This window comes from Macaca thibetana, chromosome 15 (assembly GCF_024542745.1).
Source record: "Macaca thibetana thibetana isolate TM-01 chromosome 15, ASM2454274v1, whole genome shotgun sequence".
Classification (NCBI taxonomy): domain Eukaryota; kingdom Metazoa; phylum Chordata; class Mammalia; order Primates; family Cercopithecidae; genus Macaca; species Macaca thibetana.
In genome coordinates this window covers 74834303-74862280 of record NC_065592.1, presented here as the reverse complement: position 1 = coordinate 74862280, position 27978 = coordinate 74834303, and the positions used below count along the sequence as shown (strand labels likewise).

The following is a 27978-nucleotide window of genomic DNA, read 5'->3' as shown; positions in this document are numbered from 1 at the left end:
TCTGTGTTCCTTTTCCATTTGCTTCCTCTTTTCTTTTCCTTTTTCTAATTATTTAGCAGGAAGTCCTTTTGAAATGGGATCTTCTCTGTTCTAAACAGTACTTAATGGAATACTCTCCTTTCAAAGACACTTTAATTTCTGTGAATTATGGGAGCTCTTGCTACTCTCTCGGGAGTGTCTTGTTCTTTTAACCTTTCGAAGCACTTCCCTACCCCTCATAACATTTAAACCTCCCAAGAACCATATAGGATAATTAGGTGAAGTTATGATCCGTAGTTTCAGATGAGTAAACACAGGCTCTGAGGAATTTAATAACTAATCTGAAAGTCATGCTGTCTTACCTTGAGACAAAACAAGAAAGACTCTCCAGACTTCCAGTCTCTTCCTCCTGGCCTAGAAATGGCAAGTGGGCAACATCTTTTGCTGAGAGAAGTTCCGAGGCGAAGTTCAGGGAATGAGAAAGACCCCTGATCCGTTGACAATGCCTGTCATGGGTGAGAAAAAGGAAAATGGAGGCACATGTGCTTGGTATTTGCTATCCCAACTTACCCATAACTATTTCAAAGCCTTAAGTTGTTTCTCACCTTAATGAGGAATTATGTTAATTCTCTTACAAGTAAGGCCTGGCACATAGTTGATGCTTACTACAGAGACGTACTATAATTTACTGAGTGACTGCTATTTATCAGGCACTGTGCCAGGTTACATAGCTACATTCAAGTTTATCTTACTAAGTATTCAGATTTACAAAATTTAAACACAGCCCTAGATATACTTTGAAAAAACCACACCCCTGTATTACACAGGTCTTAGTACCAGAATTTTTAATATCTTAATAAAGAATTCTTACATGCTAAATAAGCCCAACTTAAGTTTATTAAGGAAAGTATTGGTCAGGGCACAGTGGCTCATGTCTATAACCTTAGCACTTCGAGAGGCTAAGACTGGAAGATTTCTTGAGCCCAGTTTGAGATCAGCCTGGGCAATATAGCGAGACTTGTCTCTACAAAAAAAAATATTTTTTAATTAGCCAGGTGTGGTAGTGCATGCCCGTAGTCCCAGCTACTTGGGAGGCTGAGTCAGGAGGATTGCTTGAGCCCAGGAAGCAGAGGTTGCAATAAGCTGTAATTATTGTGTCACTGTCTGTAGCCAGAGTCTGTCTCCAGAAAAAAAAAAAAAAAAAAAAAAAGGAAGGAAGGAAGCATTTATATTTATATCTGGGATAAAAGCACTGTCAGTATTTTAGGGATGAAGTTTAGTGCCAGCAGGCACAGTGAGGGCAGGAGCTCTGTTCCATTCATCTTCATGTCTCCAGTGTCTGGCCAGATGTACATTAATATAAAAATGGATGAATAAGTGAATAAATCAATGAAGCTCAGAGCCATTTGCTGATAATGCAACCAGTGACATACTATATGTCCTCTCTCTAGTGGTCATGAAAGTTGCAAGGACAATTTTATCAACTTTGGTCCACAATTTTTTTGTAGAGATGGGGGTCTCACTCTGTCGCCCAGGCTGGTCTCGAACTCCTGGCCTCAAGCAATCCTCCTGCCTCAATATCCAAAGTGCTGGGATTACAGGCATAAGCAACCGTATCTGGCCTCATTAAAAAAAAATTGTAGAGACAGGGTCTCCCTATGTTGCCCAGGCTGGTCTCAAACTCCTCATCTCAAGTGATCTTCCTGCCTCAGGCTCCTAATAATCATGATAATGGATTATTATGGTGGTGGGTTCCCTATAAAAGGGTCAGTTCACTGCCCCACCTCCACCCTCTCTCACTCTCTCTTCTTCTGTTATGTGATGACGTAGCAAGAAGGCCCTCACAAGATACCAGCACCTTGATATTGGAGTTCCAGCCTCCAGTACTATGAGCCCATAAATTTCTGTTCATTGTAATTTCCCAGTCTGTGGTATTCTGTTATAGCCACACAAAATGGACTGAGACAGGGACCTAGTAAGAAGCTATGCTCTCTGTCAAAATGTTTCTGCATTTCTGAGAGGCAGTGAACCCACAATGGCTTAGCATGCGTGTGTGTGTGTGTAAAAGCTAAGAAAAAGTAAAGTACTGGAGAGGGAAAAAAAGTCAGTTAATAACTCAAAGTATTATTCCAGGATGTCATCATTGGCATTAGGGCTGTGCTGAATTTGAGTTTAAAAAAAGTAATATTTAGTGAAATATATTCTACACTCTTTCTATTCAAGGTACAGGGTTGAGTTTTCAAAATCATACTTGCTGAGTTTTTTTTTTGTTTTGTTTTTTACTATTTTACTGAGGTATTCAGTACCACCTTTAACAAGGAGAAAGCAGGAGCCATGTGTGTCAATATTAATTAAAGACCTATTTGTCTTCTTTTAGAGATGGCACTAACAGCAGATTCCTTTCTCATTAAGAAGTGGACAGTTAACTGGAGACGCAGATCCACAAGACAGGGCCTTTGGAGACCTGGCAAGAGAAGGAGATGGAAAGTACTAAGCCAGTGAGGGACCCTAGGGCTACACTCTCTTCTCAGTGCAGGCAGAGCTCTAGTGTTGACCCCAGAGAAGAGAGGAAGGGTTTTTTTTTGGTCTGCCCAGAAAAAGAATAGTCCAAGGTTAAAGGATCTCAGCAAGTGCAACAACACCACCAGGGGAGGGGGACTGCTCATTCTGTTTCTCCAGACCACCTGGGGAGATGGCTCCAGGCCCCTCTCTTTTCATGGACCAGTTGAATGTAGTCCTTCCTGTTACCAAAAGTGGTCAGATAATCAGGGGCTGTCCCTCTAGACACAATCCAGCCACTAGTCCTTTAAAAGTTAGAGATTTTTAAAAATCACATTTTGTTTTTTTTTTTAAAGTATATATGTATGTATGTATTTATTTATTTGTTGAGACAGGGTCTCCTTCTGTCACCCCAGCTGAAGTACAGTGGCACAATCACGGCTCACTGTAGCCTCTACCTCCTGGGCCCAAGTGATCCTCCCACCTCAGCCTCCCAAGTAGCTGGGACCACAGGTGTGTGCCACCATGCTTGGTTAATTTTTAAATTATTTTTGTAGAGATGGGATCCTCCTATGTTGTCCAGGCTGATCTTGAACTCCTGGCCTCAGGTGATCCTCCTGTCTTAGCCTCTCAAAGTCCTGGGATTACAGACATGAGCCACCATGCCTGGCCTACTTATTTATTTATTTTAGAGATAGGGTCTCACTCTGTCATCCACACTGGAGTGCAGTGGTGCAATCATAGCTTATTGCAGCCTCTAACTCCTGGATTCAAGAGATCCTCTCACCTCAGCCTCCCAAGTGGCTAGGACTACAAGTGTGTGCCACCATGCCCAGATAATTTTTTAATTTTTTGTACTTTTTATTTTTTGTAGAGATGGAGTCTCTGTGTTGCCATGGCTGGTCTTAAAGTCCTGGCCTCAGGCTATTCTTTTGCCTAAGCCTCTTAACATGCTGGGATTACAGGCATGAGCCACTGTGTCAGGCTAAAAATCACATTTCTTCATTTTATACATAACATTCAGTGCCTAAAACAAAACTCTTCTATTATCATCAAGGGTCATCCTTGATTATCCGGCTTAATCCTTAAGGCCCACAACTGATCACCAAGGTGGGTTCTCATTCCAAAGGAGTGTCTACTTGTTGGGGCCATGGGTTGGTTCTCAGGTCCTATAAATGGACTTGTCCCAGGGGCCCCAACCAAGACTGTGTGACAATCCAGTAAAATACAATAAGCCAGAATCGGCTGGGCGCAGTGGCTCATAAATATTTACCTCATAAATATTTATTATATGGTGTCAATAAATATTTACCTATATCATTTTTAGTGACTGAATAATAGTTCAGTAGAATAGATCTACTATACTTTATTTGAAATATCTTATTAGGTATTTAGATCATTTCCAATTTTTTACTTCTATAAACATCACCATAGTGGACATCCTTGTAAAATACATTTCTGTTGTCTATGCCCATTTTAAATAAGCTTTTGATAGATATTGCCAAACTGCCCTCCAGAATTGTACATTTTCACTAGTCGTGAAGCAGCATGTCAATTTGACTATTGGAAATTGGTAGCTGAATGTGGTTTTAATTTACATTTCATTGATCAATGAAGTTGAACATTTTCCTCATAGACTTGTTGCTTGAGGCCATTTTCAAAAAGAAATAGGATCGCTGGGTGAGCAGTGTTCTGTTCCTCTAGTCTCCCTATCAGTGCAAGCCACTGTTTACTCAGTAAGGGAAAGGGCCAACCTAGAGAAACATCATAAAGCAGGCAAGACTCCTCACTAAGAACCCATCCTCCCAGATGAGATTCCAGTATCCCCCCTCACCCCGCAAAACCCACCGTCAAGGAAGAACTGAAAGCTCATTTATACTAGACTAGAAGTAATTAATAGCACTTTTGCTGAGCTATCCTTCCCAGGGTGTGGGGAGGGTGGGCGGGTATTTAACCCTTCTAAAAGCCTCAAGTGAAGGGAACAAAGCTGTCAAAATTACAGGCTTTCCTCAGGGGGTGGTAGAGATGTTTGGGGCAGGTGGAAGAAGCCAGTTTTTCCAGATCCGTAAGAATTCTAGCACTCTCCTTACCAGGATGTAGGCAGGCCTCCAAGAAGAAGAGGTTGATCACTGGACAGAAGGCTTGTGTTTCAGCATTAACCCCTGTACTCCCTGAGGCTCCATTCTGAACTTTAGTTAGGAGGTGCCTTGCAGAGTTCTTTACAACTATTGGTGCCTAATGTGTGTGGATGGTGAGTTCCAGTGTGGTGGCATGATATTAAAATATATGAACTAACACCTTTTCTGCAAGATATCAGGCTGCTTCAGATATAACATGAGATCCTAACTTGTGACTCAATATTTCTTTGGAGAGTTGTTTCATGGAAAAAAAATTACTGAAGGAAAAAAGCCTGTATTTATGAAGATGTTTGTTGCAACACAAATGGGGTAGTAAATTATGGTACAATTGCTAGATTAAAAATTACACAATCATTAAAAATAATCATCAGGACATAGGAAAATGTTCCTTTATATAAAAGTAAATGAAAAAATTACATCTATACATATGTATAAAAAATTATGCCCAATCATACTTTAAAATTTACATGTAGGCCGGGCGCAGTGGCTAACGCCTGTAATCCCAGCACTTTGGGAGGCTGAGGTGGGTGGATCACGAGGTCAGGAGATCAAGACCATCCTGGTTAACATGGTGAAACCCCATCTCTACTAAAAATACAAAAAAATTAGCTGGGTGTGGTGGTGGGCACCTGTAGTCCCAGCTACTTGGGAGGCTGAGGCAGGGGAATGGTGCGAGCCCAGGAGGCAGAGCTTGCAGTGAGCCGAGATCACGCCACTGTGCTCCCACCTGGGCAACAGAGCAAGACTCCGTCTCAAAAAAAAAAATAAATAAATAAAAAATAAATTTATATGCAGGCCGGTGCAGTGGCTCACGCCTGTAATCCCAACATTTTGGGAGGCCAAGGCAAGCGGATCACCTGAGGTCAGGAGTTTGAGACCAGCCTGACCAACAAGGTAAAACCTGGTCTCTACTAAAATACAAAAATTAGCTGGGCGTGGTGGCACACGCCTGTAATACTAGCTACTCGGGAGGCTGAGGCATGAGAATCGCTTGAACCTGGGAGGAGGAGGTTGCAGTGAGCCGAGATCGTGCCACTGCACTCCAGCCGGGGCGACAGAGTGAGGTTCCATCTCAAAAAAAAAAAAAAAAAAAAAAAAGATAATATAAATAAATAAACAAATAAATAAAATAAAAATATATAAAATGAGTTCAGAAGAAAATACAGCTAAAAGCAGGATTTATATCTGGCTTCTGACATTAACAGTAATTTAAATTTTCTTCCTCATTCTTTTTGCATTTTCCAAGTTTTTGGCAGTAAGTATGTGTTACTTTTAAAAACAATTTTTAATCAAATAATTGTGAACGCTTATTATGTGATTGTTGTACGGTAGAATATAAATGAATAAAAGCAGATTTTAAACATGTAGGTGTGCTATTACACATATTACACTTCTGTTTTGGGGGGTAAATTGCAGATGAGCCTCTCTCTTACACCAGTTTCCATTGGTGTTGGGATTATATTGTTTATAGAACTATTACTAGTTACCTCTGTGATTTCTAGATCGAACAGGATATATTGTTTGGATAATATTTCTTCTGTTTTGGGGATCAGAACCAGTATTACCAAACAATATATCCAAACAATAGGATCCAACAATAGTGGGGAGAGGATAAGTAGGCAGAGGATTGTTGGATCCTATTGTTGGGATTTATACAAACAGAGCTGCTCCTCCACGCAGCCTGGGGGCTGTGTGAGAATGCTATTAATATGCAGATTATGACAAACAGCCCAGAATTGGTAGCTCACTTGATGCTTTTGAAATCACTTGTACACAGATTATCTCACCTCTCTCTCAACCATTTCAAATGACTGATCTAGGTCAAGGACAGATGAACTTGTAATTTCACAGAACTGGAGGCATGGGAAACTAAGGAAACCTGTAATCAAATTTGAACAGAAGGTCTTCAAACCCAAAGTACTTGATTTGAATTAATAGTGTTATAAACGTTTTTTCAAAAATCTGAGTGGGGACGAGAGGGTCAGGTGATGACCCAGCTGTGGGAAGAGAGGGTGGGGATGGGCCGAGAGCAAGGTACGTGTATATTAGTGCTGTGCTTCCTGTTCCTTTTCTAGTCGTGAGCCCTCAGGCAAGTTACGCGAGCTCCCTGAGCCTCATTGGCCTCATCTGTAAAATGGGACTGGTAATAAGAATGGGTTGTTTGAGGCCAGGTGCAGTGGCTCATGCCTATAATCCCAGCACTTTGGGAGGCTGAGGCAGGAGGATTGCTTGAACCCAGGAGTTTGAGCAACATAGTGAGATCCCATCCCTCACCATGAAAATCTAAAATTTAAAAATTACAAGAAAATTTAAAAATTACCTGAGCATGGTGGTGCACACCTATAGTCCCAGCTACTTGGCAGGCTGATGCAGGAGGACCACTTGAGCCCAGGAGGTCAAGGCTGCAGTGGGCCATGATTACACACCACTGCACTCCAGCCTGGGCAACAGAGCAAGACCCTGTCTTGGAAAAATGGGGGTAGGGGGGTCTTGCTTGAAAACCAAATGAGTTAATTTGTATGTATAACATGTGCAGAGCATGCTCATTAAGTGATAAGTATTGTATTTCTTATTTTCTGAAAAACCAGGAAAACAGTACTTTCTTACTTCTTTGTCAGTAGATGGGGCCAAGAGGGTGGGGAAGCCCACAGCCATTGTCTTGTCCTAGTAGGTCTAGGAGGCAGTGGGAGGGCCTCTGCCATCCTTGCATGCTTGAGAAGAAGGAGAATTATACAGCAGTGACCCCAAAGGTCAACCTTGAGCAGCTGGAGGATAAGGGAGGCGGGCATCACTCACTTTGCAGTTTTGCCAGTGTGTCACTGTGGCTGACTGACCACCTCTGGCCAAGTTTGAAATAAAGACGGGTGAGCTGAAATTCACATCACTGAGAGGCAGTGGAGCAGAGTGGTTCATGGTCTAGATTTAAAATTCAGTTCGGCTGGATTAGAATCCCTGTCTCTCCACATCCCGGCTGTGTGCATCTGGCCATGTTACTGAGTCCCCCTTTGCCTCAGTTTCCTCATCTGATGAAAAAGGAATGATGATGATGATGATGATAACAGTACCTACCTCTCAGCGTTGTTTTGAAGATTAAATGAGTCCATCTGTATAAAGTGTTTAGAACTGCATCTGGCATGTGGCAGGGGTTTGCTCTTATTATTAGGCACACTCTGTGGAATGAATAGGAGAGACAATTTAGGTCAGAAAAGATGTCTGAGATTTTGTTTCCCTGGATCACAGTTTACACTGGTAGACAGGTGGCAGAGAGCTTCAGAAAGGCTTGTTCAAGTTCAGATAGTCAGACGGCAGGAGGGAGGCCGAGAACCTTGGCTCCTCAACCCTTAGTCTCTATGCTCCCTGTGTAGCCACACTTGTGAATCCAGGCAAAGGTGTGTCATGAATATGAGACATCATCAGCTCTCTCATTGCTATGTCACCTCTGTGGGACCCCAGGAATCTATAGGCTCCCCACCTTAGCTGGAATAAAAGCTGGAATAAAGCAGATAACAGGGTCAGCAGAGTCATTTGGGACTGCAGACAAGTTCATGGGAAAGGAAAGTTACTTGTTTGGTACCAAAAGCCACCCGCCAGCTAAAGAAACAACCCTGCCCTGGGGGTTGGAATGGCAGCTCCCACTGAGCCAACTGGCCCAGCATTCCGGGGATTCAGACAACCAAGAGCATGTACTCTGGAGGGAATATCATGGCAGAAAACAGGTCCTCACGGTTACTACTGGTCACGTGACCCTCTGGTAAAGGCAGAGAAGGAAATCTGAATTTTCCGTAGGAAACAGCAGAGAAGGAAACAGCAGAGAAGGAAATCTGAATTTTCCATAGGAAGATGTGTTCTAATAAGGTTCTGATCTTTTCAATATCATTCATTACTTAATATAAAATATTATGCCAAAACATAATACCAAATAAATACCAAAGTAAACCATGCAAATCATAAACAATTAGAAAATACAGAAAACATAATGAAGAAAGTAGAATTATCATTTTTTGTGTGGTTCTTTTTGGCTGTTTATGTATATATAACTTGATATAATTTAGGTTATAAAGTACAATAAATTGTATATTCTGAATTTGGTATATTATTTCTTTTATTTATTATTTATTTATTCTTGAGACAGGGTCTCACTCTGACACCAAGGCTGGAGTGCAGCGGTACGATCATGGCTCACTGCCTTGACCTCCTGGGCTTGACCAATCCTCCCACCTTAGCCTCCTGAGTCACAGAGATAACAGGTGTGTGCCATCATGCTCGGCTAATTTTTGAAATTTTTTGTAGAGCTAGGATCTCATTATCTTGCCCAGGCTGATCTTGAACTCCTGGGGGCAAGCACTCCACCTGCCTTGGCCTCCCAAAGTGCTGGAATTACAAGGGTGAGCCACTGTTCCTGGCCTGCTTTTGGTATATCATATCATAAGCATTTTTCATGTCATTAAATATTCCTTAAAAATATCATTTTTAATAGCTGCAAAGCATTCTGTTGGATGGATGGACCATAATTCTTTGAACTATTGTTAGGTTATTTTCCATTGTTTTTACAGCTACAGGAATGCAGCCCTAGATCACTGAACTTTAATATGTGTGCACACCTCTGATTATGTCCTGAGGTTAAAATCCTGACATAGACTGGCTACTGAGGTTTTGCTTCTGCCCTTAGGAAGGACTCAAAACTCCCCTTTCAGGGCCCCTTGGGAATGAGGAGGAGAAGGGGTGAAGACAGTGGTTCAGATGCAAAATCATTCTCAGGACATGGTGGTAAAAGGTGAGGGTGTCAGTGATAGTAGGTTGGAAATGCTAGTGTCCACATGGGGGCCTCTCTCTCTAGCTTCCCACTTTTGGGGATCTGTTTAGTCTCCTGACTTGCCATCTTAGAAACCTGTCTCAAATGACTTTAGCAAAAGGGAGAGTCAATTGCAAGAATCCTGAAATATCTTCTGTAATCAAAAGAAGGGCATTTGACCAAACCATGGGAAGGGCAGGGATACAGCTGGCCCTGGACCAACCAAATAACCCCCTAGGAGGGCAGGTTCTCGAAGAATATGAAACTTCCACTTTGACCTAAAGGAGTTGGGGCAGGACAGTGCTCTCAGAAAAAGGAGATACTAGTTTCTAGAGAAAGGGAAGGCTCATGGCCTTTTGGGTGTTGTTTTCTAAGAAGCTGAGGTGGCAACATGGACCTGGGGCTGCTGCCTCCCACTAGGGGCACTACCTGCCCATGCGGTGGAAAAGTCTAGGTGTGGGAGCCTTTGTTCTGGTTTTGCTCGAGGCCTTAGGGAGGAACATTCTTTTCTTTTAGGTTGTCTCACTGTTTCTTCCTGCTTTCAGGTTGGTGAGTCCTCTAGGACAAAGAGATTCAAGTATGGATCTTGGGGACAAGAGTGAAGGCAGCCAGTAGAGGGTCTAAGTCTTCACTCAAAGGTATACAGTTAGCACTGTGGGCTTCCACAAGGTGCAGTCCAGCTCAACAACCTGAAGCTTTCACACAGAGATGTGGGGCCAAAATGAGTCAATAACAAATGCTGTGCTTTTGCCTAGAGTGTCCCTAGTGCATATCTTCCTCCTGTACCTGTAGTAGAAGAAGGCTGGGAGTCCTAGCCAAATATCTGTCCAGCTCTTCATCACTATCCAGAAGGGAAGAACATGTTTAGGGCTTTTGAGACACGTTGCCAAATTGCTCTGTTAAAAATGGAATATTTTGGTATCAAGCGAGAAGTCCAAACCAGGGGGCTCCTGCCAGTCCTGGGCACGTCATCCTCTCAATCAGCTCTAAGTAGCATGCCAGCATTCTGCACAGGATAGAGTTCTCCTTAGAATTGGTTGATCACACATGACAGTCACAATCATACCAAAGTTATTTGACAAAATATCATATTGCTTTCTTCAATATAATGTTCTTATATCATTTTAAAAAACAGTTCCTGCTTTTTTTTTTAAGTAAAAAAAGTTGCTAGGGGAATGGAGTACTTTCAAATGGTGTCGAATTCAGAAGAGCTTCATTGGGACACTGTTTTGCTGTGCTTTTTGTTGCCACTGAAGTTTCCTTCTCGAGCACAGGCATTAGCATTCTGGTTGTAGGCTTTCTGCTTTCTCAGGGGTTGGTATTTTTTTGAAGACTGGCCAAACATAGATGAACACCTCATTGCAAGGACTGCCTACCATGACCTCTCTAAGCAGCAACGTGCTGTGATTCGCAGTGAGCCAGGAGGGCATGTGACAAGCTCACACCAGTAGCCACAGACTGGTATTAGGTGAAACATCAAACCCTGTGTGGTTGTTGTATAGTTGCATGATTGAATCAAAGATTGTTAGAGCTGGAAGGACCCTTGGAGACCATAGACTTCAACCCTTTCCACAAGATCTACCCACCTTACAAATAAAGGAACTGAGACCCAGGGAGAGGAAAAGGCTTGTCCATGGTTACACAAGCAGAATAATCAGAATCAAGAATAAGGTGAGGCCAGGCATGGTGGCTCATACCTGTAATCCCAGCACTTTGGGAGGCTGAGGCAAGTGGATCATCTGAGTTCAGGAGTTGGAGATCAGCCGGTCAACATGGTGAAACCCCATCTCTACTAAAAATACAAAAATCAGCTGGGCATGTTGGTGGGTACCTGGAATCCCAGCTACCCGGGAGGCTGAGGCAGGAGAATCTCTTGAACCCAGGAGGCAGAGGTTGCAGTGAGCCGAGATTGTGCCACTGCACTCCAACCTGGGTGACAAGAGCGAGACTCCGTCTCAAAAAAAAAGAATTAGGTGAAATTTTTACAGTGTTAAAAAACAAGAACCATCAGCCTAGGATCCTGTACCGAGTGAAATTATCCTTCCAAAGAGGAGAGGCTTTCAGTTTTCAGTCTGGCAGGTAAGGGGCATGGAAGTCATCGCTTCATCCTGGCAACAAGTAAAAAGCTAAACAAACTGAAAAGCTAACTCGTTCTAGATCTGTCAAGGAAGTGAGGTCACAGGACAAACTACTGCCCCCCAAATTAGAGACAGCCAGGCAGATAATGAGAATCCAAACTTACTGGAGCAGAAACCCACAAGCAGAAACCTCTGAGAGCCAGTGTCGCTGCAGGAAAAACCTGCTCTATGATTAACGAACGAATGGCTGGAGGCTTGGTAATGACAAGTCTGACAGTTAAGAGCCCCAGGGACCCAGTTACAGGTAAGATACTTTTATGAGTTTACCTTCTGGAGCTCTACCAGGTTCTCAGAGTGACGATTGAAGGAAAATCCCTTTATGTTCCTGGAGGAGGAAGGGAAAAGGAACCATTTTGAAATATACCAGAGCATTCTGGTCCCACTTAACAAGGCCTACCCCAAGAGAAACTATTATATCAGGATCTGCCCTATTGGGGTTTAATTAGAGCTGACCCAGGGAAGGGAAATATCCAACTCCAGCCTCTTTTCCCATTCTGTCTCATGTCAAGGGGTGCAGGGGAAATGAGGAACCCTTATAAAGTTCTCAGCCCTGATGCACAGGCTCCCTAAAAGACTGTGACCCAATCATAGGACTATAGAATGCTACCCCCACACCTCACATCACACCACTAAAGGTCTGTCTACCTAGTGCATCATGCCTGCCTTTCAATAAAAAATTATAAGGCATAAATTACAAGGCAAATTACAAGGCAAAAAGTTACAAGGCAAAAAACACTGTTCAAAGGGACAGGGCAAGCATCAAAACTAGACTCAGATATGGCAAAAATGTTGAAATTATAAGACAACATTATTCCACCAGGAACATTATCAGGCCAGGAATTTAGAACATTGTGAGGTCAGGAATTTAAAACAACTATGACGAATATGCTAAGAGTTCAAATGGAATAAGTAAACAACATGCAAGAGCAGATGAGTGCTATAAGAAGATAGATGGAAAATCTAAGACAGAATAAAAAAATCAATGCTAGAGCTCAAAAACACTGCAACAGAAATTAAGAATGCCTTTGATAGGCTGGGCATGGCTGAAGAAAGAATCTCTGAGCTTGAGGATTATGTCCATAGAAGCGCCTAAAACTGAAAAGCAAAGAGAAAAAGGAAGGAAGAAACAAAACAAAAACAAAAACCCAGGACAGAATCGTGGGACAACTATAAAACATATAATATACATTTAATGGGAATACCAGAAGAAAAGGAAAGGAAGAAAGGAATAGAAGAAATATTTAAAACAATAATAACCGAGGCCAGGCATGGTGGCTCACACCTGTAATCTCAGTGCTTTAGGAGGCTGAGGTGGGTAGATCACTTCAGGTCAGGAGTTCAAGACCAGCCTGGCCAGCATGGCGTTTCCTCATTCAGTCTATTCCTGTGAGATCCTACCCTTTTGGTCTAATCACATTTCTACATGGTGGCCAATCATGCCTTTCCAAGCTCTACTAAACATACAAAAACAATTAGCTGGGCATGGTGACACACGCCTGCAATCCCCGCCACTTGGGTGGCTGAGGCACAAGAGAGAATTGCTTGAACTTGGGAGGCAGAGGTTGCAATGAGCCGAGATCACACCATTGCATTCCAGCCTGGGCAACAGAGAAAAACCCTGTCTAGAAAAACAAAACAAAAACAAAAACAAACAAACAAAAGATAATAACTGATAATTTCCCTCAAATTAATATCAGACACCAAACCACAGATCCAGGAAGCTCAGAGAACATCAAGCAAGATAAATGCCAAGAAACTCCCGCATTTAGCATAAAATATTCAAACTGTAGAAAATAAAAGATAAAGAAAAAATCTTGAAAGAAGCCATAGGAGAAAACAACTTAGTACATGGAGGAGCAAAGATAAGAATTACAACTGACTTCTCTTTAGACACCACACAATTGACCAGGTGTGGTGGCTCATGCCTGTATTCCCAGTACTTTGGGAGGCCGAGATGGGAGGATCACTTGAGCCAAGGAGTTTGAGACCAGCCTAGCCAACATAGTGAGATCCCATCTCTACAAAAAATTTAAAAATTAGCTGGGCTTGGTGGTGCATACCTGTAGACCCAGCTACTCTGGAAGCTGAGGTAGGAGGATTGCTTAAGCACAAGACTTCAAGGATGCAGTGAGCTATGATGGTGCCACTGCACTCCAACTTGGGGACGGAGTAAGACCTTGTCTCTAAAAAAGTTAGGAGACAAAAAGAAAAGAAACCATGCAATTAAGAATAGAATGGCTTGAAACGGTGTTGAGTTGAGGGGAGTAAAAAAAAGACCCAACACCAACCTAGAAGTTTATAACCTGTGAAATTATCCTTCGAAAGTAAAAAAGACTTTTTCAGACAAACAAAAATTCAGGGAATTTGTCACCAGCAGACCTACCTTGCAAGAAATGTTAAAAGAAGTTCTTCTGAGAGAGGAAATGACATGGGTAAGTGTGATCATATGATAGATACATATTGGTCTTCGTCCACAGTTCCTGGTGCGTAACTCCCATAGCCCTTGTTACAGTCTTTTGTTATAATATTGGGACACTATAGGTCTCTGAAGCAGGCCTCAGGAAACAGAATCTCTCTCTCTGACCTTTTCCTGCCCTCCCTTCATCTGCCAGAGAGGGTCCTGTCACCTACCCTGGAGGAAGGAATGCTACACAGATAGACCAAAAGGCCTTGCTGAGTTTCCCCACTCAGTCTATTCCTATGAGATCCTACCCTTTTGGTCCAATCACATTTCTACATGGTGGTCAATCATGCCTTTCCAGTGACGTCTCCCTAAAAGGCCCAAGATAAGTTGTGTGCTTGGCATGCACCCATAATCCCAACTACTTGGGAGCTTGGGTGACTGAGGCAGTTGTTCAAGGCGAGCCTGGGTAACATAGCAAGACCCCCTCTCTAAAAAAAGCAAAACCAAAACCAAAACAAAATGCCCAGGAGGACAAAATTTGGGGAGCTTCCTGGTAGCTGAAGACCTGGAGATTCCTGGAGGGCAGTGGGTCCAGGGAGGGCATGGAGGGTCCATGCTCCTTTTTCCATACTTCACCCTATACGTCTCTTCATCTGTAATATCCTTTATAATCAGCTGGTGTTTGGCAGTGGTAGGGGCCAGCCTTGGGGACAGAGCCCTCAACCTGTGGGATCTGATGCTATCTCCAGGTAGATAGTGTTGGAGTTGAATTGGAGGCCACTCATTGGGTGTCCACTGCAGACTTGATTGCTTGCTTGGTGGTGGAGAGAAACACTTCTCACATCTGGTCACAGAAGTCTTCTGTGTTGATGACTTCTGTTTTGAGTGAGAGAACAGAAAAAGCATGTTGAGGGTTACACTCTCTCTCTCTCTCTCTCTCTCTCTCTCTCTCTCTTACAGTAAGGTATGCAGATCCACATGAAGAAAAGAAGAGCATTAAATGAAAAATTTCCCATCTCTGCAGTAAAACATCCAAACAAAACAAATACATTCCCAAAACATCTGCTTCTGGACTGAGTGTATGTAGTTGGAAGAGGGAAAGGAAAGATGACCCAGAGTCTTTGGGGGAAAGACGTTGCCCTGAAGGAAAAGGGAAGGAAGGAGCCCCCAAGGCTAAAGGAAGGGGCTCAGTGACCTGGTCGAGCCTGGACTGGCAGGGGTTACTTCTGCTTGAGAGTGGGGCCTGGAACACTGCTACCCCAGGTGGGGAGAGGAGTTAGAGGAGGGCAAAACGTGCATGGGGAGGTCTGTGACGAGAAAAAGCCCATGAAATGGCATCTCATCTAGCCACAAGCCAAGTATGGATCTCAGGGAAGGGCTGGGTATGTGGCTCATGCCTGTGATTCCAACACTTTGAGAGACCAAGACAAGAGGGTTGCTTGAGCCAAAGGAGTTTGACACCAGCCTGGACAACATAGCGAGACCCCCTCTCTGCAAAATTTTAAAAAACAATAGGCCCAGCGTGGTGGTGCATACCTGTAGTCACAGAGACTCAGCAGGCTGAGGCCAGAGGGATTGCTTGAGCCCACAAGTTTGAGGTTGCAGTGAGCTATAATCACACCACTGCACTCCAGCCTGGGTGACAGAGTGAAACCTTTTTTCTGGGTGACAGAGTGAGACCTTATCTCTAAAAATTTTTAAATTAAAAAACAGATTTCTTAATAAGCACTTATTAAATACCTTCTATGCTTCGCAGCTTTTGAGTGTTAAGGGTTCATGCAGTTCTTTAATTTGAGGAGTTATCCTTCTCACCTTAACCACTAACTCAGTATCCCCCTCCCTAAGCAATCAATATGATTTTTACCATAGAGGAATTCATACAGGAAAGGGCTTTATGCCTAAGGCTGTCCATCTATTGTCTGAAGAAGGCCTGCCTTCAAAAACATGTAATCACGTGATGTAGAATATTAGAGGTTCAGAAAGGGAAACAGCAACTCAATAAGCTTTGGTGACTACTGAATTCAGTCCTTCCATATCATAGGTGCTCAAGAAATTTTATGGACTAGTTGAAAGGATCTGGGCAATGCCTCTGTTAGGAATTGTTTATCACCAGGACCAGTTATAAATCAGTGTCTTCATTTATTTTATTTTTATTCATTCAAGAAATATCTATTGAGTCCCTACTATGTGGCAGCAACTGATAATGGAAAGGTGAATGAGTCAGTCCCTATCCCTGAGAACATTAAGGAATAATCGACACGGAGGGTCCCTGGAACCAATGTTGCTAAATAAATAACCGACCCTGGGAAAGAGTAACCACACTTAAAAGGTGTCTTATGCTGGACTGTGTTTAGTTCCTGGGAAGTGTCCCCCTCGGGGAGGCACCATGTGTAAGAATGGGAGTTGTGCCATTTGCCAGTTACTACTTATATAATCCTAAGTTATCTAAACTCATGAGCCTCAATCTCTTTAAAAGCGGCGTAATAATCACACATACCTGACAGCGCTGCTGTGAGGATTTGAGAATAAAATGAAATAATCCATGTTATTAATCACTTTGCTCAGTTTCTGGCACTCAGTAAGAATACATACATTTAGTAGATATTTATGGGCTGAATTCCTTGTGGAAAGGGATTACATTTTAGTCTCTTTGTTAAATACTTCGAGGAATAGGACAATCAATCACACAAGAGGTGGGATCTAAAATGACTCTTCGTAATGATGTGGCCCAAAGAGTATTTCTTGGAGCACCAAAGCCAACAAGCTCTTTCTTCATAATAAAATAGTTGGAGAAATTCTGCTGGCAATGCAATTGCCTTCTCTTGAAGATTCATAATGTATATCAGTAGATTAAGGATGTTAGAAGAGTTTGTAATGAAGAAACCTGTTTAACTTTATTTAGTTCAATGTTTTCTAATCTTATTGGACCAATAATATAGCCTGGAAAAACCCAAACTCCTGAAGCTTCAACTTGGAAGGAGATTCTGGTCAGAGAGAGATGGTTGATGCCAGAGCCCCTGCCTCTCCTGAGGGTTTCTCCTTCCCCATGGAGTTCTCACTTTACTCTCTGCTGTTGCCATCTATTGACTTCCAGGGTTGTTCAGACGCCTCATTAAAACTCACAGTAGAGCTGATGCTGGCTGAAATATTACAAAGACTTTGCTAAACATCAGAGGGAGTTTAGAAAAGAAACATCAAGAAACACATCAGGCTGGGCGCAGTGGCTCACGCCTGTAATCCCAACACTTTAGGAAGCTGAGGTGGGCAGATCACTTTAGGTCAGGAGTTCAAGACCAGCCTGGCCAACATGGTGAAACCCCATCTCTACTAAAAATACAAAAATTAGCTGGTGTGATGGTGCACTCCAGCCTGGGAAGGGCAACAGAGCAAGACCCTGTCTCAAAAAAAAAAAACAAAAAAAGACAAGAGACAAAAAAGAAACACATGAAAGCCTGATGGGAGTTGTGGCCCCTACACAGCCAGCTGCTGGTAGGCATTGTCCCCTTGAGACCCTGCCTCCTTTCCATCCCTAACAGGCTGGTTGATCTGTGATCAACCCAATCCCAGTCCCCAATGCCAGCTGCCCCAAAGGAACCCGTCCCTTCCTGACCGCCCACACCGGTCTGGGGGCCACCATTGGCTCTTTAAGATATCACACTTGGGCCTATGAAGCTTCTCTTAATTAACTGACAAGCAGACACTGGGTTGGACCAATTAAATGAGCTCAGGGATGACTCACTGGAAGGAAATGCAGAGATAAGGAACCAGATAATCTGATTCACGTGGTCAGCCTCTCTAGGTTCTAGTTTATTTACCTGCAGAATGTCAGAGATGATGGATTTATCCAACCTCTGACTATGATTCTAAAATATCCTATAGCTTGGATCTCCCTGTCAGATAATAAGTCAGTTCTACTGGATTTTTTTTAATGTAACAAGATAAAAATTCTATGTAGAACTTACTTCTTTTTGAGACGGAATCTCTTTCTCCCAAGCTGGAGTGCAGTGGCACGATCTCAGCTCACTGCAATTTCTGCCTACCGGGTTCCAGGGATTCTCCAACTTCAGCTTCCCAAGTAGCTGGGATTACAGGCGCACAACACCATGCCCAGCTAACTTTTTTTATTTTTAGTAGAGACGGGGTTTCACCATGTTGGCCAGGCTGGTCTCACTCCTGACCTCAAGATATCTGTCCACCTTGGCCTCCCAAAGTGCTGGGATTACAGGTGTGAGCCGTCACACCCCACCAGAACTTTCTTTAAAATAAAAACAAACAAACAAACAAACAAACAAAAACAAGCCTGTAAATCCCAGCACTTTGGGAGGATGAGGTGGTAGAATCACAGGGTGAGGAGTTTGAGACCAGCCTGACCAACATGCTGAAACCCCATCTCTACTAAAAACACAAAAATTAGCCGGGCGTCATAGCGTGTGCCTATAATCCCAGCTACTCAGGAGACTGAGGCAGGAGATAATTGCTTCAACCTGGGGGAGACGGAGGTTGCAGTGAGCTGAGATCCTGCCACTACACTCCAACCTGGGTAACAGAGCGAGACTCTGTCTCAAACAAACAAAAAAACACTGGAGTTCTTTAGCTCTTAAAAAGTCTGAATTAGTTTTCCCCACACAGATATGGTCAGGAAGAAATGAGAAAACATGACTCTGACCTTGGGCAATTTCAGTTTCTACCTGATCCCTTTCCCCTTCCCTTTCCTCCAACATTACTCTTTTTTTTTTTTTTTTTCCCTGAGATGAAGTCTCACTCTGTCGCCCAGGCTGGAGTGCAGTGGTGCGATCTCAGCTCACTGCAACCTCTGCTTCCCAGGTTCAAGCAATTCTCCTGCCTAAGCCTCCTGAGTAGCTAGGATGACAGGTGTGCACCACCACGCCCAGCTAATTTTTGTATTTTTAGTAGAGATGGGATTTCACCATGTTGACCAGGCTGGTCTCGAACCCCTGACCTCATGATCCACCCGCCTCGGCCTCCCAAAGTGCTGGGATTACAGACGTGAACCACCATGCTTGGCCCATTACTCTTAAAATTATAAGATCTCACCCAAGGTGGAGGAAATCACTTAACTCATCCAGGGATAAGAACTTTTGTTAAAGGGTTGGTTTATTCCTTCACACACTTTGCACATACACAATCCTTCCCACCCCGATCCCCCCGCCTTTTCAATTGTTTATGGTCTGGTTGCTACTTCCAGGTATTTTGGGGTACCAGCAGGGAGACAGAAATGAGCAGGATGTATGGGAGAGTCAAATGCCCCTCTCCAAACAATTAAAGGCCTTCCTTATAAATGGCCTCTCTCTCTAAATATAAAAACTAACTATAAGAATCTCAAACTATCAGCCCTAAGAAACCAGGTCTTGTAGGATTGTAGAGTTGGCTGCTATGAAGGGAAGACTGGAAAAAGTGCCGCCAGAGACACAGGGGAGGTCCACAGCCTAATAGTTAAAATGCTCATCACTTTCAAGAACTTTCCTAACCCCTTTAGTTCTTTGATGTTAAGCAGGGAAGAGGGAGGCTTGGAGACCAGGGATGTCCTCCCAGGTTGTGCTGGGACCTGGGTAACTCTCAGGGCTGCCCTCAGGAGCCCTCTGCCCCTTGAACACTATGCTTGGTAGGAGTTACTGAAGGGCTGTGTATACTGAGTAAGCCCTTTCCTATCAATAAACCTCCATCAAGTCTTCAGAGCAATACCTGTCAAGAAGGATATGATACTTAGGGTGATGGTGACTGGATAGGGAAAGGCTGATTTCTTTCAAAATCAGAAACAGAAAAATATACTGAAATAGACAATTGTTCTTAGTGTTGAAATATCATCCTGATTTCTCTGATAGTGCTACTTCCTAGGAAGTCACTAGAGATGAGATCTGAGTGACGGTTTAGTTCACTGAGGCTCTACCATGTGGCAGGCTCTGTGCCAGGCAGTGGAAATACAGAAAGATGTAATCCCCACCCTCACAGAGCCTAGGAACCAGTGGATGTGTCAGACATGAACAGGTGATGTCACAGTCATGTAGTAAGTGGTAGGATGAGAATATGAACGGGGAGCTCCTGGCAGCCTTCCACAGTCTCCTGCAGGATTTTTAGATGTGCAACCCCATTCCTCCCACAGTGCTTATTAGGAGACAGCAAAGACTAGGAAGACTTCTCAGGGACAAATCCTAGCTCAATGAACCCAGTACTGTGTAACTGTGACGGTCACCATTTGCCAAATGTTGTCGAGGGCATCTCTGTCTTTGTCTCTGTGGGATCCCTTACTTCTTAATTTGGTGACAGCAATCTATATTCTTCCTGAAGAATTAGTCCTTCCCTGTTGCCTTAGCCTTGATGGGGTGTTAAATACTACCCCTTACACCCCACCTCCAGGCAATTTATGCCTGAGCAAGGATTTCGCATGAGACCCAAGCTAGCCAAACAAGTGTGAAAGTAGTCAGAATCAAAATGGAGTCACTAATGTCAAGAAAACCCTGAAAAATTGAACCCTGACAAACGAAAGAGGCTTCTCATGCTTGTATGCCTGATAACAAAAGCCTGCAAAACCACAGCCTTGCACAAAGGCCATCTCAACCTTACACAAAAAATACTGCAAGGACAACAGCCTAATTACTGCCTGTCCAGTATCACACTGAAGTCACCCTTGTTATTGATCTTTGTAGTCCAAAATAATTATTTCAAGACAAGTATGTAATTCTCTTCACTTTTCCTGTAAAAACCCTTGTCTTCTTTACTTTCTCAAATATGTACATAGTTTGCTATGGCACATTACCATTGCAATGCTTTATTCCTAAATAAACATCTTTTGTTTTAGAGAACCTCTCTCTGTGTATTATTTAGTTTGATGCAAGATTCTCCAAGGAAACTGAACTTATACACAGACAAAGATGACCATGAACAAAGCTGATTTCATTCTGGTGGCAGCAACCTGGAAGGTCATTCATTAATTCTTGCTACCTGTATCCCACAAAACAACTTTGTCCTATTCCTCCTTCTTCTTTTTGTTGAGACAGGGTCTTGCTCTGTCACACCGCTGGAGTGTAGTGCTGCAGTCGTAGCTCACTACAACCTCATTCTTGTGGGCTCACGTGATCCTCTCACCTCAGTCTCCTGAGTACCTGTGACCACAGGCACGCACCAACATGCCTGGCTAATTTTATTTTCTTGTACAGACAGGTTCTCACTATCTCTCTATGCAGCCCAGGCTGGTCTCGAACTCCTGGACTCAAGCAATCCTCTCACCTCGGCCTCCCAAAGTGCTGGGATTACAGGCATGAGCCACTGCACCCACCCTCTATTCCTTCTTAAGGACAGGCTTGCTCATATTTTTCTATAGTTTTGGGGACACCTTCATAACCTCCGATTAATTTTCTTAAGTAGCCAGAGTTTCTGTTGCTCACAACTAAAGAACCTGGACTGACACAAGAGTTTGCTCCATGCCAGACACACTAGGTCTCACCCTCTCTGAGAGAAAGAATTATTAGGTTTCCATTTTGCAGATAAAGAGACTGATGCTGACAGTCTTACACACCAAAAACACACGGCCAGTCAATGCTGGAGCAAGCATTTAAATCAAAATCAGAACCCAGAGCGCAGGCTCTCTCCTTTTTGTCCCTTCATATCACCAATCCAGAGCCCTGCCATTCAGGTATAAGCTAGTGCTTCTAGAACTCACCTTGGTATGATTTACAGTTTACACAATGTTTTCACACACAATAATACAGGTAATCCTCATGGCCACCTGGGATATCTTCATGACATGGGAAAATAGATATGCTGAAAGTATGGTCAACCCACTTTTTTCCCTGCTTAAAACCCTTCTGTGACTCAACAGAGCCTGCAAAATCAGTCCAAAGGCTCAGCGTGGTATTCCAGGCCCTGTGGCACCCAGGACTGGGGCCTCAGGCCTGCCACTCCCTTTCTTGCACTTGGAGCTCCAGCCATATGGAACGACTCACAGTTCCCCAAAGCTCACCAGACTGTTCTGGGGCCCTGAGCCCTAACTTACTGGGATGTCACCTTCCCATCCTCACCCCAAGCTACGGTTGGTGAATGCCTACTTAACCTCCACCAGACTGGCCTTCATCTCATGCCTATGAAGGTGACCCCTGCTTACCTTCCAGACACAAACACAGCCCATCTTCCTCTCAAGCCTCTTCTGCTCCCAAGTAGAACCAATACCCCCGTTGTATCCTAGACAAGAATCTGGGGTGGCTCTAGCATTACTGGATATTGTAATGAGCCCTGGTGTTGACTCTTCAATATCTTTCCACCCCGAAGGTAATTTTAATCCGTTCCTGTAATCTCAAACTTCCTGACTGTGACTAATCACAAATGGCCATGGGATATACCGTGTTTCTGATTTACTGGTGCTCTTCTCTGCTCACCTGCGTAGCCTCGGGCCATGTTCTCAAGACTTCAGCCAGCTCTGTGCCTGTGTTCACCTGGAACCCCTTTCCTAATAGAGCCAGGGAACTGATGGAGCTTCCTCTGCTGCTTCCTGAGAGGGAGCCACACTCAAGGCCAGCCCAAGGCCACCAGGCCACAGCTCTTGTTCTCGGATGTCTGAGGGAGGAGGGAGCCCCTGTGGTCCTCTAGTTCCCCCACCCTCCTGGCTGCTGGGGTTTCCCCATTTTGGCCCCTGCCTAGCCATGCCTCGATTCTGTTCCTTTCTCTACCTCATCACTATCGCCCCACCACCAGAATCTCTCTGTCCTGGGTCTCTTTACGTCACAGACAGTCACTTGTTAGCTGATTAACACTTAGCCATGGCCATGAGCTCATAGGCTTACCCCAAGGACTGGGCACCCCTCCGCGTTATTTGCACATTCACAGGGAATTCCCAGAAGCACTAGCCTTTATCAATGAACAACTTGCCAGGCACTGTGCTAGATGAGTTGACATATGTTATCCTTTTTTTTTTTTTTTTCAGTTTCACTCTGGTTGCCTAGACTAGAGTGCAATGGCACGATCTTGGCTCACGGCAACCTCCACTTCCCAGGTTCAAGCGATTCTCCTGCCTCAGCCTCCTGAGTAGCTGGGATGACAGGCATGCGCCACCATGCCGGCTAATTTTTTGTATTTTTAGTACAGACAGGGTTTCTCCATGTTGGTCAGGCTGTTCTTGAACTCCTGACTTCAGGTGATCTGCCCACCTTGGCCTCCCAAAGTGCTGAGATTACAGGTGTGAGCCACCATGCCCAGCCCATATGTTATCTCATTTAATTCTCACAGCAATTCTGTAATTATTCTCTATTCCCATGTTGCAGGTGAGGACGGTATTGCTCAGAAAGGTTAAGTAACTTGCTTAGGGTCTCACAGGTAATAATGAGAGCTGATAATATATGAGCTAATAATAATGAGAGATAATATTATTATTATTATTAATAATTAATAATAATAATATTATTATTATTATTATAATCAAGGCACCCGTGAGGCACAGGGAGAGAGGACTTGGTAGTAACTGGGACGTGGCCTTGCCTTCTCTGCCTTCTGAAGAGCCAGTTCTGTTTGTTCAGCTCCTATGAAAGGGCAACAGGACTTTCTGGGATTTTCAGGCATAACCCTGAAGTTCAGGTAGAAGTTGCTGTCCCCAAATCTATTGAGCCAGGGGCTTGTAGCCTTCCCAAAGGGGAACATAGTGGACACATGGCTAGCGGGGACTGAAAAGGGAAGCCCAAGCAGCTGGATATCAACCCCCATTTATAGCAATACCTCTGTGGGGTATGTGAGAGAGCAAAAGCTCACAATATTATGGGGAGCACTGAAGAGGGCCTAAGCCCCAAGCAGGATGAGTCAAGAGGATTCTGGCTCCTGAGCACTGTAAGCAGATGCCAAAGAGGCATCTCTGGCCCCTTCATGAGGTGGGCCTGCGGTGCCAGGAAGCCAAGCCCACCAGGTGGCAGCAGAGAACCAGTCAGTGGCCAGAGAGGTCTAACAGGTACAAATCCCAACCCTGGGGCTGGTGTGGGGGCCAGGGTAGGGGCCGTGCCATCTGAGCTGCCTCACAGTAACAGTTCACACTTTTGTTGCTAGGCATATTCTGTGCTGGGTGCTGTACCAAGCACTTCCAACAGGATCTCATTTAACTCTGACCATGAACCTATGAAGCAGATGCTGCTATTACCCCTTTCATTTCAGATGCATGCACTGGGGCTTTCAGAGGTTTGCGAGTTGCCCAAGGTCACACACACTGAAGAGATGAAGTGCAGGTGGTTTGGACTCTACAGCTCCTGCTGTTAATTTGGGACTATATTGCCAGGGGAGAAAAGGAAGCCACTTGAAGTGTTGAAAGTGAAGGCAGGTAGGGCCTGACTTGGGCTGGCTCTGGTGTGGACTCTGAGGCCCGAGGCCAGCTCATGAACAGACACTAAAAGCCTAGTTAAAGGGACCTTCTAGGGGGCTTCCAGGAAACAGGATGTGGTAGGATTTTCAAGTTGAGGTGCCCAGGGAACCCCTATTTGAAGAAGTGAGAGCCAGGTTATCCTGTTCACATAACCCCAAAAGGGCTGGGCACCTCAGAAGCTGCAAACCACTCGAAGACCCAAACGGATGCCTGTGAAAGAGATGGTCAGGTCTCCCTCGTTGAGCTCATAAAGCAAACAAGGGCCAGGTGTGGTGGCTCATGCCTGTAATCCCAGCACTTTGGGAGGCAGAGGTGGGCGGACCACTTGAGGTCAGGAGTTTGAGACCAGCCGGCCAACATAGCAAAATCCTGTCTCTACCAAAAATACAAAAACTAGCTGGGTGTGGTGATGCGTACCTGTGGTCCCAGCTACTTAGGAGGCTGAGGCAGGAGAATCGCCTGAACCCAGCAGGTGGAGATTGCGGTGAGCCGAGATCACACCACTGCACTCCTGCCTGGGCAACAGAACGAGACTGTCCCCCAACCCACCCACCAAAAAACAAACAAAAACCTCAAAGAAGCTCGAGAGCATGTTCCCAGACTGGCCATTGTGTGCCCAATGTGCTGAGTCTGGTCCTGTAGCATCCTCTGGGGGAGGGGATGATGCCAGCTGCCTGTCATCTCCACCCTGGAAGAATGCGAGGGCACACTCAATCCCCAAGTCAGCTCACATCACCAGAGAACTTGAATGAGACCTGGGAACGTCACCTTGCCCTGAGATCCAGGTCAGTACTCCCTCCTCTGTGGTCTTCCCACCAGTCATCCATGGGCCAGGCTATTGTAGAACCTAGTGAGTGCAATGGACTTCAGCTCAGAACTTCATCCCTCTTTGTAGACTAGTACTCACCACTAGGACTTTCTGGGATTTTCAGGCATAACCCTGAAATTCAGGATGAACTTGCTCTCCCCAAATCTATTGACATCAGGGGCTTATATCCTTCCCAATTTTTGTGCAAAATTCCCTGAGACAGCCTCCGCTCTGGGAACCCAGTCTAAGTCATGCTCTATTGTTCTGCCTCAAGATCTCCAACTGGTTGTTCTCTCTTTCTGAAATGCTCTCTCTCCATCTTTTCATGGCTGACTCCTTCTTACCATTTAGGTCTCAGTTTAAATTGTCCCTCCTTTACAGACAGGCTCTCCCTGCTTTGCCTAATAAAGATCAACCCTGCTGTGTTTTCTTTCTCCCTTACCATTTTCAGAGGTGACTTTCCAGTATCCAATGGGTTGGTACTGCCCTTACACAGGATAGCCTTTGTTCATAGCTCACAATGGAAAACAGAAAAATCATAGGATCTGAAAGGAATGGGTCCTCAGGTGTTATGGGGAAGGGGACCTTAGTGGTCATTTAATCTAAATCTTGAGCTGCTACGACAGTCATATTCAGGTGGTTTTTTTTTTTCTTTGTTTTGTTTGGTCACAATGGCTATGGAGAGCTGGTGAGCAAAGGTGACTGTTGTGTCCCACTGAAATGCTTCTGGGCTATCCAAGGTAGATCATGATGTTAAGTAGAATCAGCTATGGGGTCAACTATTAGGTGAGTGCAAAAGTAACTGTGGTTTTTGCACTGTCGGACTTTGCTATTTGATATTAAATACATTCTTAAATGTGGTTATGTTATATATCATTTTAATGAGAATTTCCTGCTTTATGTATTTTTGCTAATGACTTATTACTTGCTCTTTGTTGTATGTTTATTTTAGGCTATGGAAATGATGTTAGACAAAAAGCAAATTCGAGTGATTTTCTTATTCGAGTTCAAAATGAGTCGGAAAGCAGCAGAGACAACTTGCAACATCGACAACACATTTGGCCCAGGAACTGCTAACAAATGTACAGTGCAGTAGTGGTTCAAGACGTTTTGCAAAGGAGACAAGAGCCTGGAAGATGAGGAGCATAGTGGCTGGCCATTGGAAGTTGACAACGACCAGCTGAGAGCAATCATCAAAGTTGATCCTCTTTCAACTAAACGAGAAGTTGCCGAAGAACTTAACGTCAATCATTCTACAGTTGTTCAGCATTTGAAGCAAATTGGAAAGGTGAAAAAGCTCATTTAGTGGGTGCTTCATGAGATGAGGGAAAATTTTTAAAATGGTCTTTTTGAAATGTCTTCTCTTATTCTACACAACAACAAGGAATAATTTCTCAATCGAACTGTGATGCACAATGAAAAGTGGATTTTATATAACTGGCAATGACCAGCTCAGTGGCTAGTCCGAGAAGAAGCTGCAAAGAACTTCCCAAAGCCAAACTTGCACCGAGAAAAGGTCATGGTCACTGTTTGGTGGTCTACTGCTGGTCTGATCTGCTACAGATTTCTGAATCCTGGTGAAACCATTACATCTGAGAAGTATGCTCAGCAAATCAATGAGTTGCACTGAAAAGTGCAACACCTGCAGCCGGCTTTCGTCAACAGAAAAAGCCCAATTCTCCATGACAACACCTGACTACATGACACACAGCCAATGCTTCAAAAGTTGAACAAATTGGACTATGAACTTTTGTCTCATCTGCCATATTCACCGGACCTCTCATCAACCGACTACCACTTCTTCAAGCATCTTAACAACTTTTTGCAGTGAAAATGCTTCCACAACCAGCAAGGTGCAGAAAATGTTTTCTAAGAGTTCATCAAATCCTGAAGCATGAATGTGTATGCTACAGGAATAAACAAATTTATTTCTCATTGGCAAAAATGTCTTCATTGTAATGGTTCCATTTTGATTAGTAAAGATGTATTTGAGGCTGGGTGTGGTGGCTCATACCTCTAATCCCAGCACTTTGGGAGGCTGAGGCAGGTGGATCATGAGGTCAGGAGATCAAGACCATCCTGGCCAATATGGTGAAACCCCGTCTCTACTAAAAATACAAAAATTTGCCAGGCGTGGTGGCATACATCTGTGGTCCCAACTACTCAGGAGGCTGAGGCAGGAGAATTGCTTGAACCTGGGAAGCAGAGGTTGCAGTTAGCTGAGACCCCACCACTGCACTCCAGCCTGGGCGACAAAGCGAGACTCAATCTCAATAAATAAATAAATAAATAAATAAATGTGTTTGAGCCTAGTTATAATGATTTAAAATTCATGATCCGAAACCACAATTACTTTTGCACCAACCTAAGAGATGTCTAAGTAGGTCATATTCCACCTGCAAAGAGAAAATTCCATCTATCCCTTGCAGATGCATGGAAACTCACTGTCTCCAGTGGACAGTTAACTCCAAGGGCATCACAGAGAACTCATGGAGCTCAGCTGAGGAGGTTTCAGGGATTTTTCTATTTCCTTTTCTTCATCATGAGAGTCTGGTACTAGATGCTCTCCAGACCTGAGCCTAAAGACTCTTCAATCCTTTGAGATGAAGATGAGGGAGGGAATAGGAAACCCAGTTTAGTTTGGATTTCAGATCCTTTTGTGGTTCATACGTGTGATGATTAGGTTTCCATGTTCATGTGTGAGATCTGCCTCCCTCAAACCGTGTTACAATGACATGGGCGCCTTACCTAGCTGACATGAAAAAAGCAAATGTGGATTTCAGACAAACAAAAAATAACTTTTTTAGTTTATGTCCCATAGAATATGTGGACATATTTATCCTAAAAATATTGTATGGGACATAGTTGT

At 43.9% G+C, this 27978-nt stretch overlaps 2 protein-coding genes and 1 non-coding gene across 4 annotated transcripts in view; 1 reads left to right on the top strand and 2 right to left on the bottom strand.

The window, feature by feature from the left end:
* The window catches only part of ERMP1 (endoplasmic reticulum metallopeptidase 1), a 101585-nt gene extending 89532 nt beyond the window's left edge, over window positions 1-12053 (bottom strand). The window contains exons 1-4 of the mRNA XM_050761696.1: window positions 11814-12053; window positions 7686-7786; window positions 2289-2443; window positions 342-485 (exon numbers count right to left, since the gene is read on the bottom strand). Coding sequence (XP_050617653.1) covers window positions 342-485; window positions 2289-2315 — 171 coding nt within the window. The 5' untranslated portion in view covers window positions 2316-2443; window positions 7686-7786; window positions 11814-12053. The remainder of the gene's footprint in view (window positions 1-341; window positions 486-2288; window positions 2444-7685; window positions 7787-11813) is intronic.
* Window positions 12054-13963: 1910 nt separating this feature from the next.
* Window positions 13964-27978, bottom strand: part of KIAA2026 (KIAA2026 ortholog) — a 133971-nt gene continuing 119956 nt past the window's right edge. The window contains exon 12 of one of the 2 annotated variants that reach the window (XR_007719885.1): window positions 13964-14826. Coding sequence is in view for 1 of the 2 variants with exons in the window: in XM_050761688.1 (XP_050617645.1) it covers window positions 14789-14826 (38 nt within the window). In the remaining variant the exon portion in view is untranslated. The remainder of the gene's footprint in view (window positions 14827-27978) is intronic. The other variant, XM_050761688.1, reaches the window with a different exon arrangement.
* LOC126938188 (small nucleolar RNA U13) lies at window positions 27761-27867 on the top strand. Its single transcript, XR_007720012.1, has one exon. It is a non-coding gene; the product is annotated as a small nucleolar RNA U13 (small nucleolar RNA).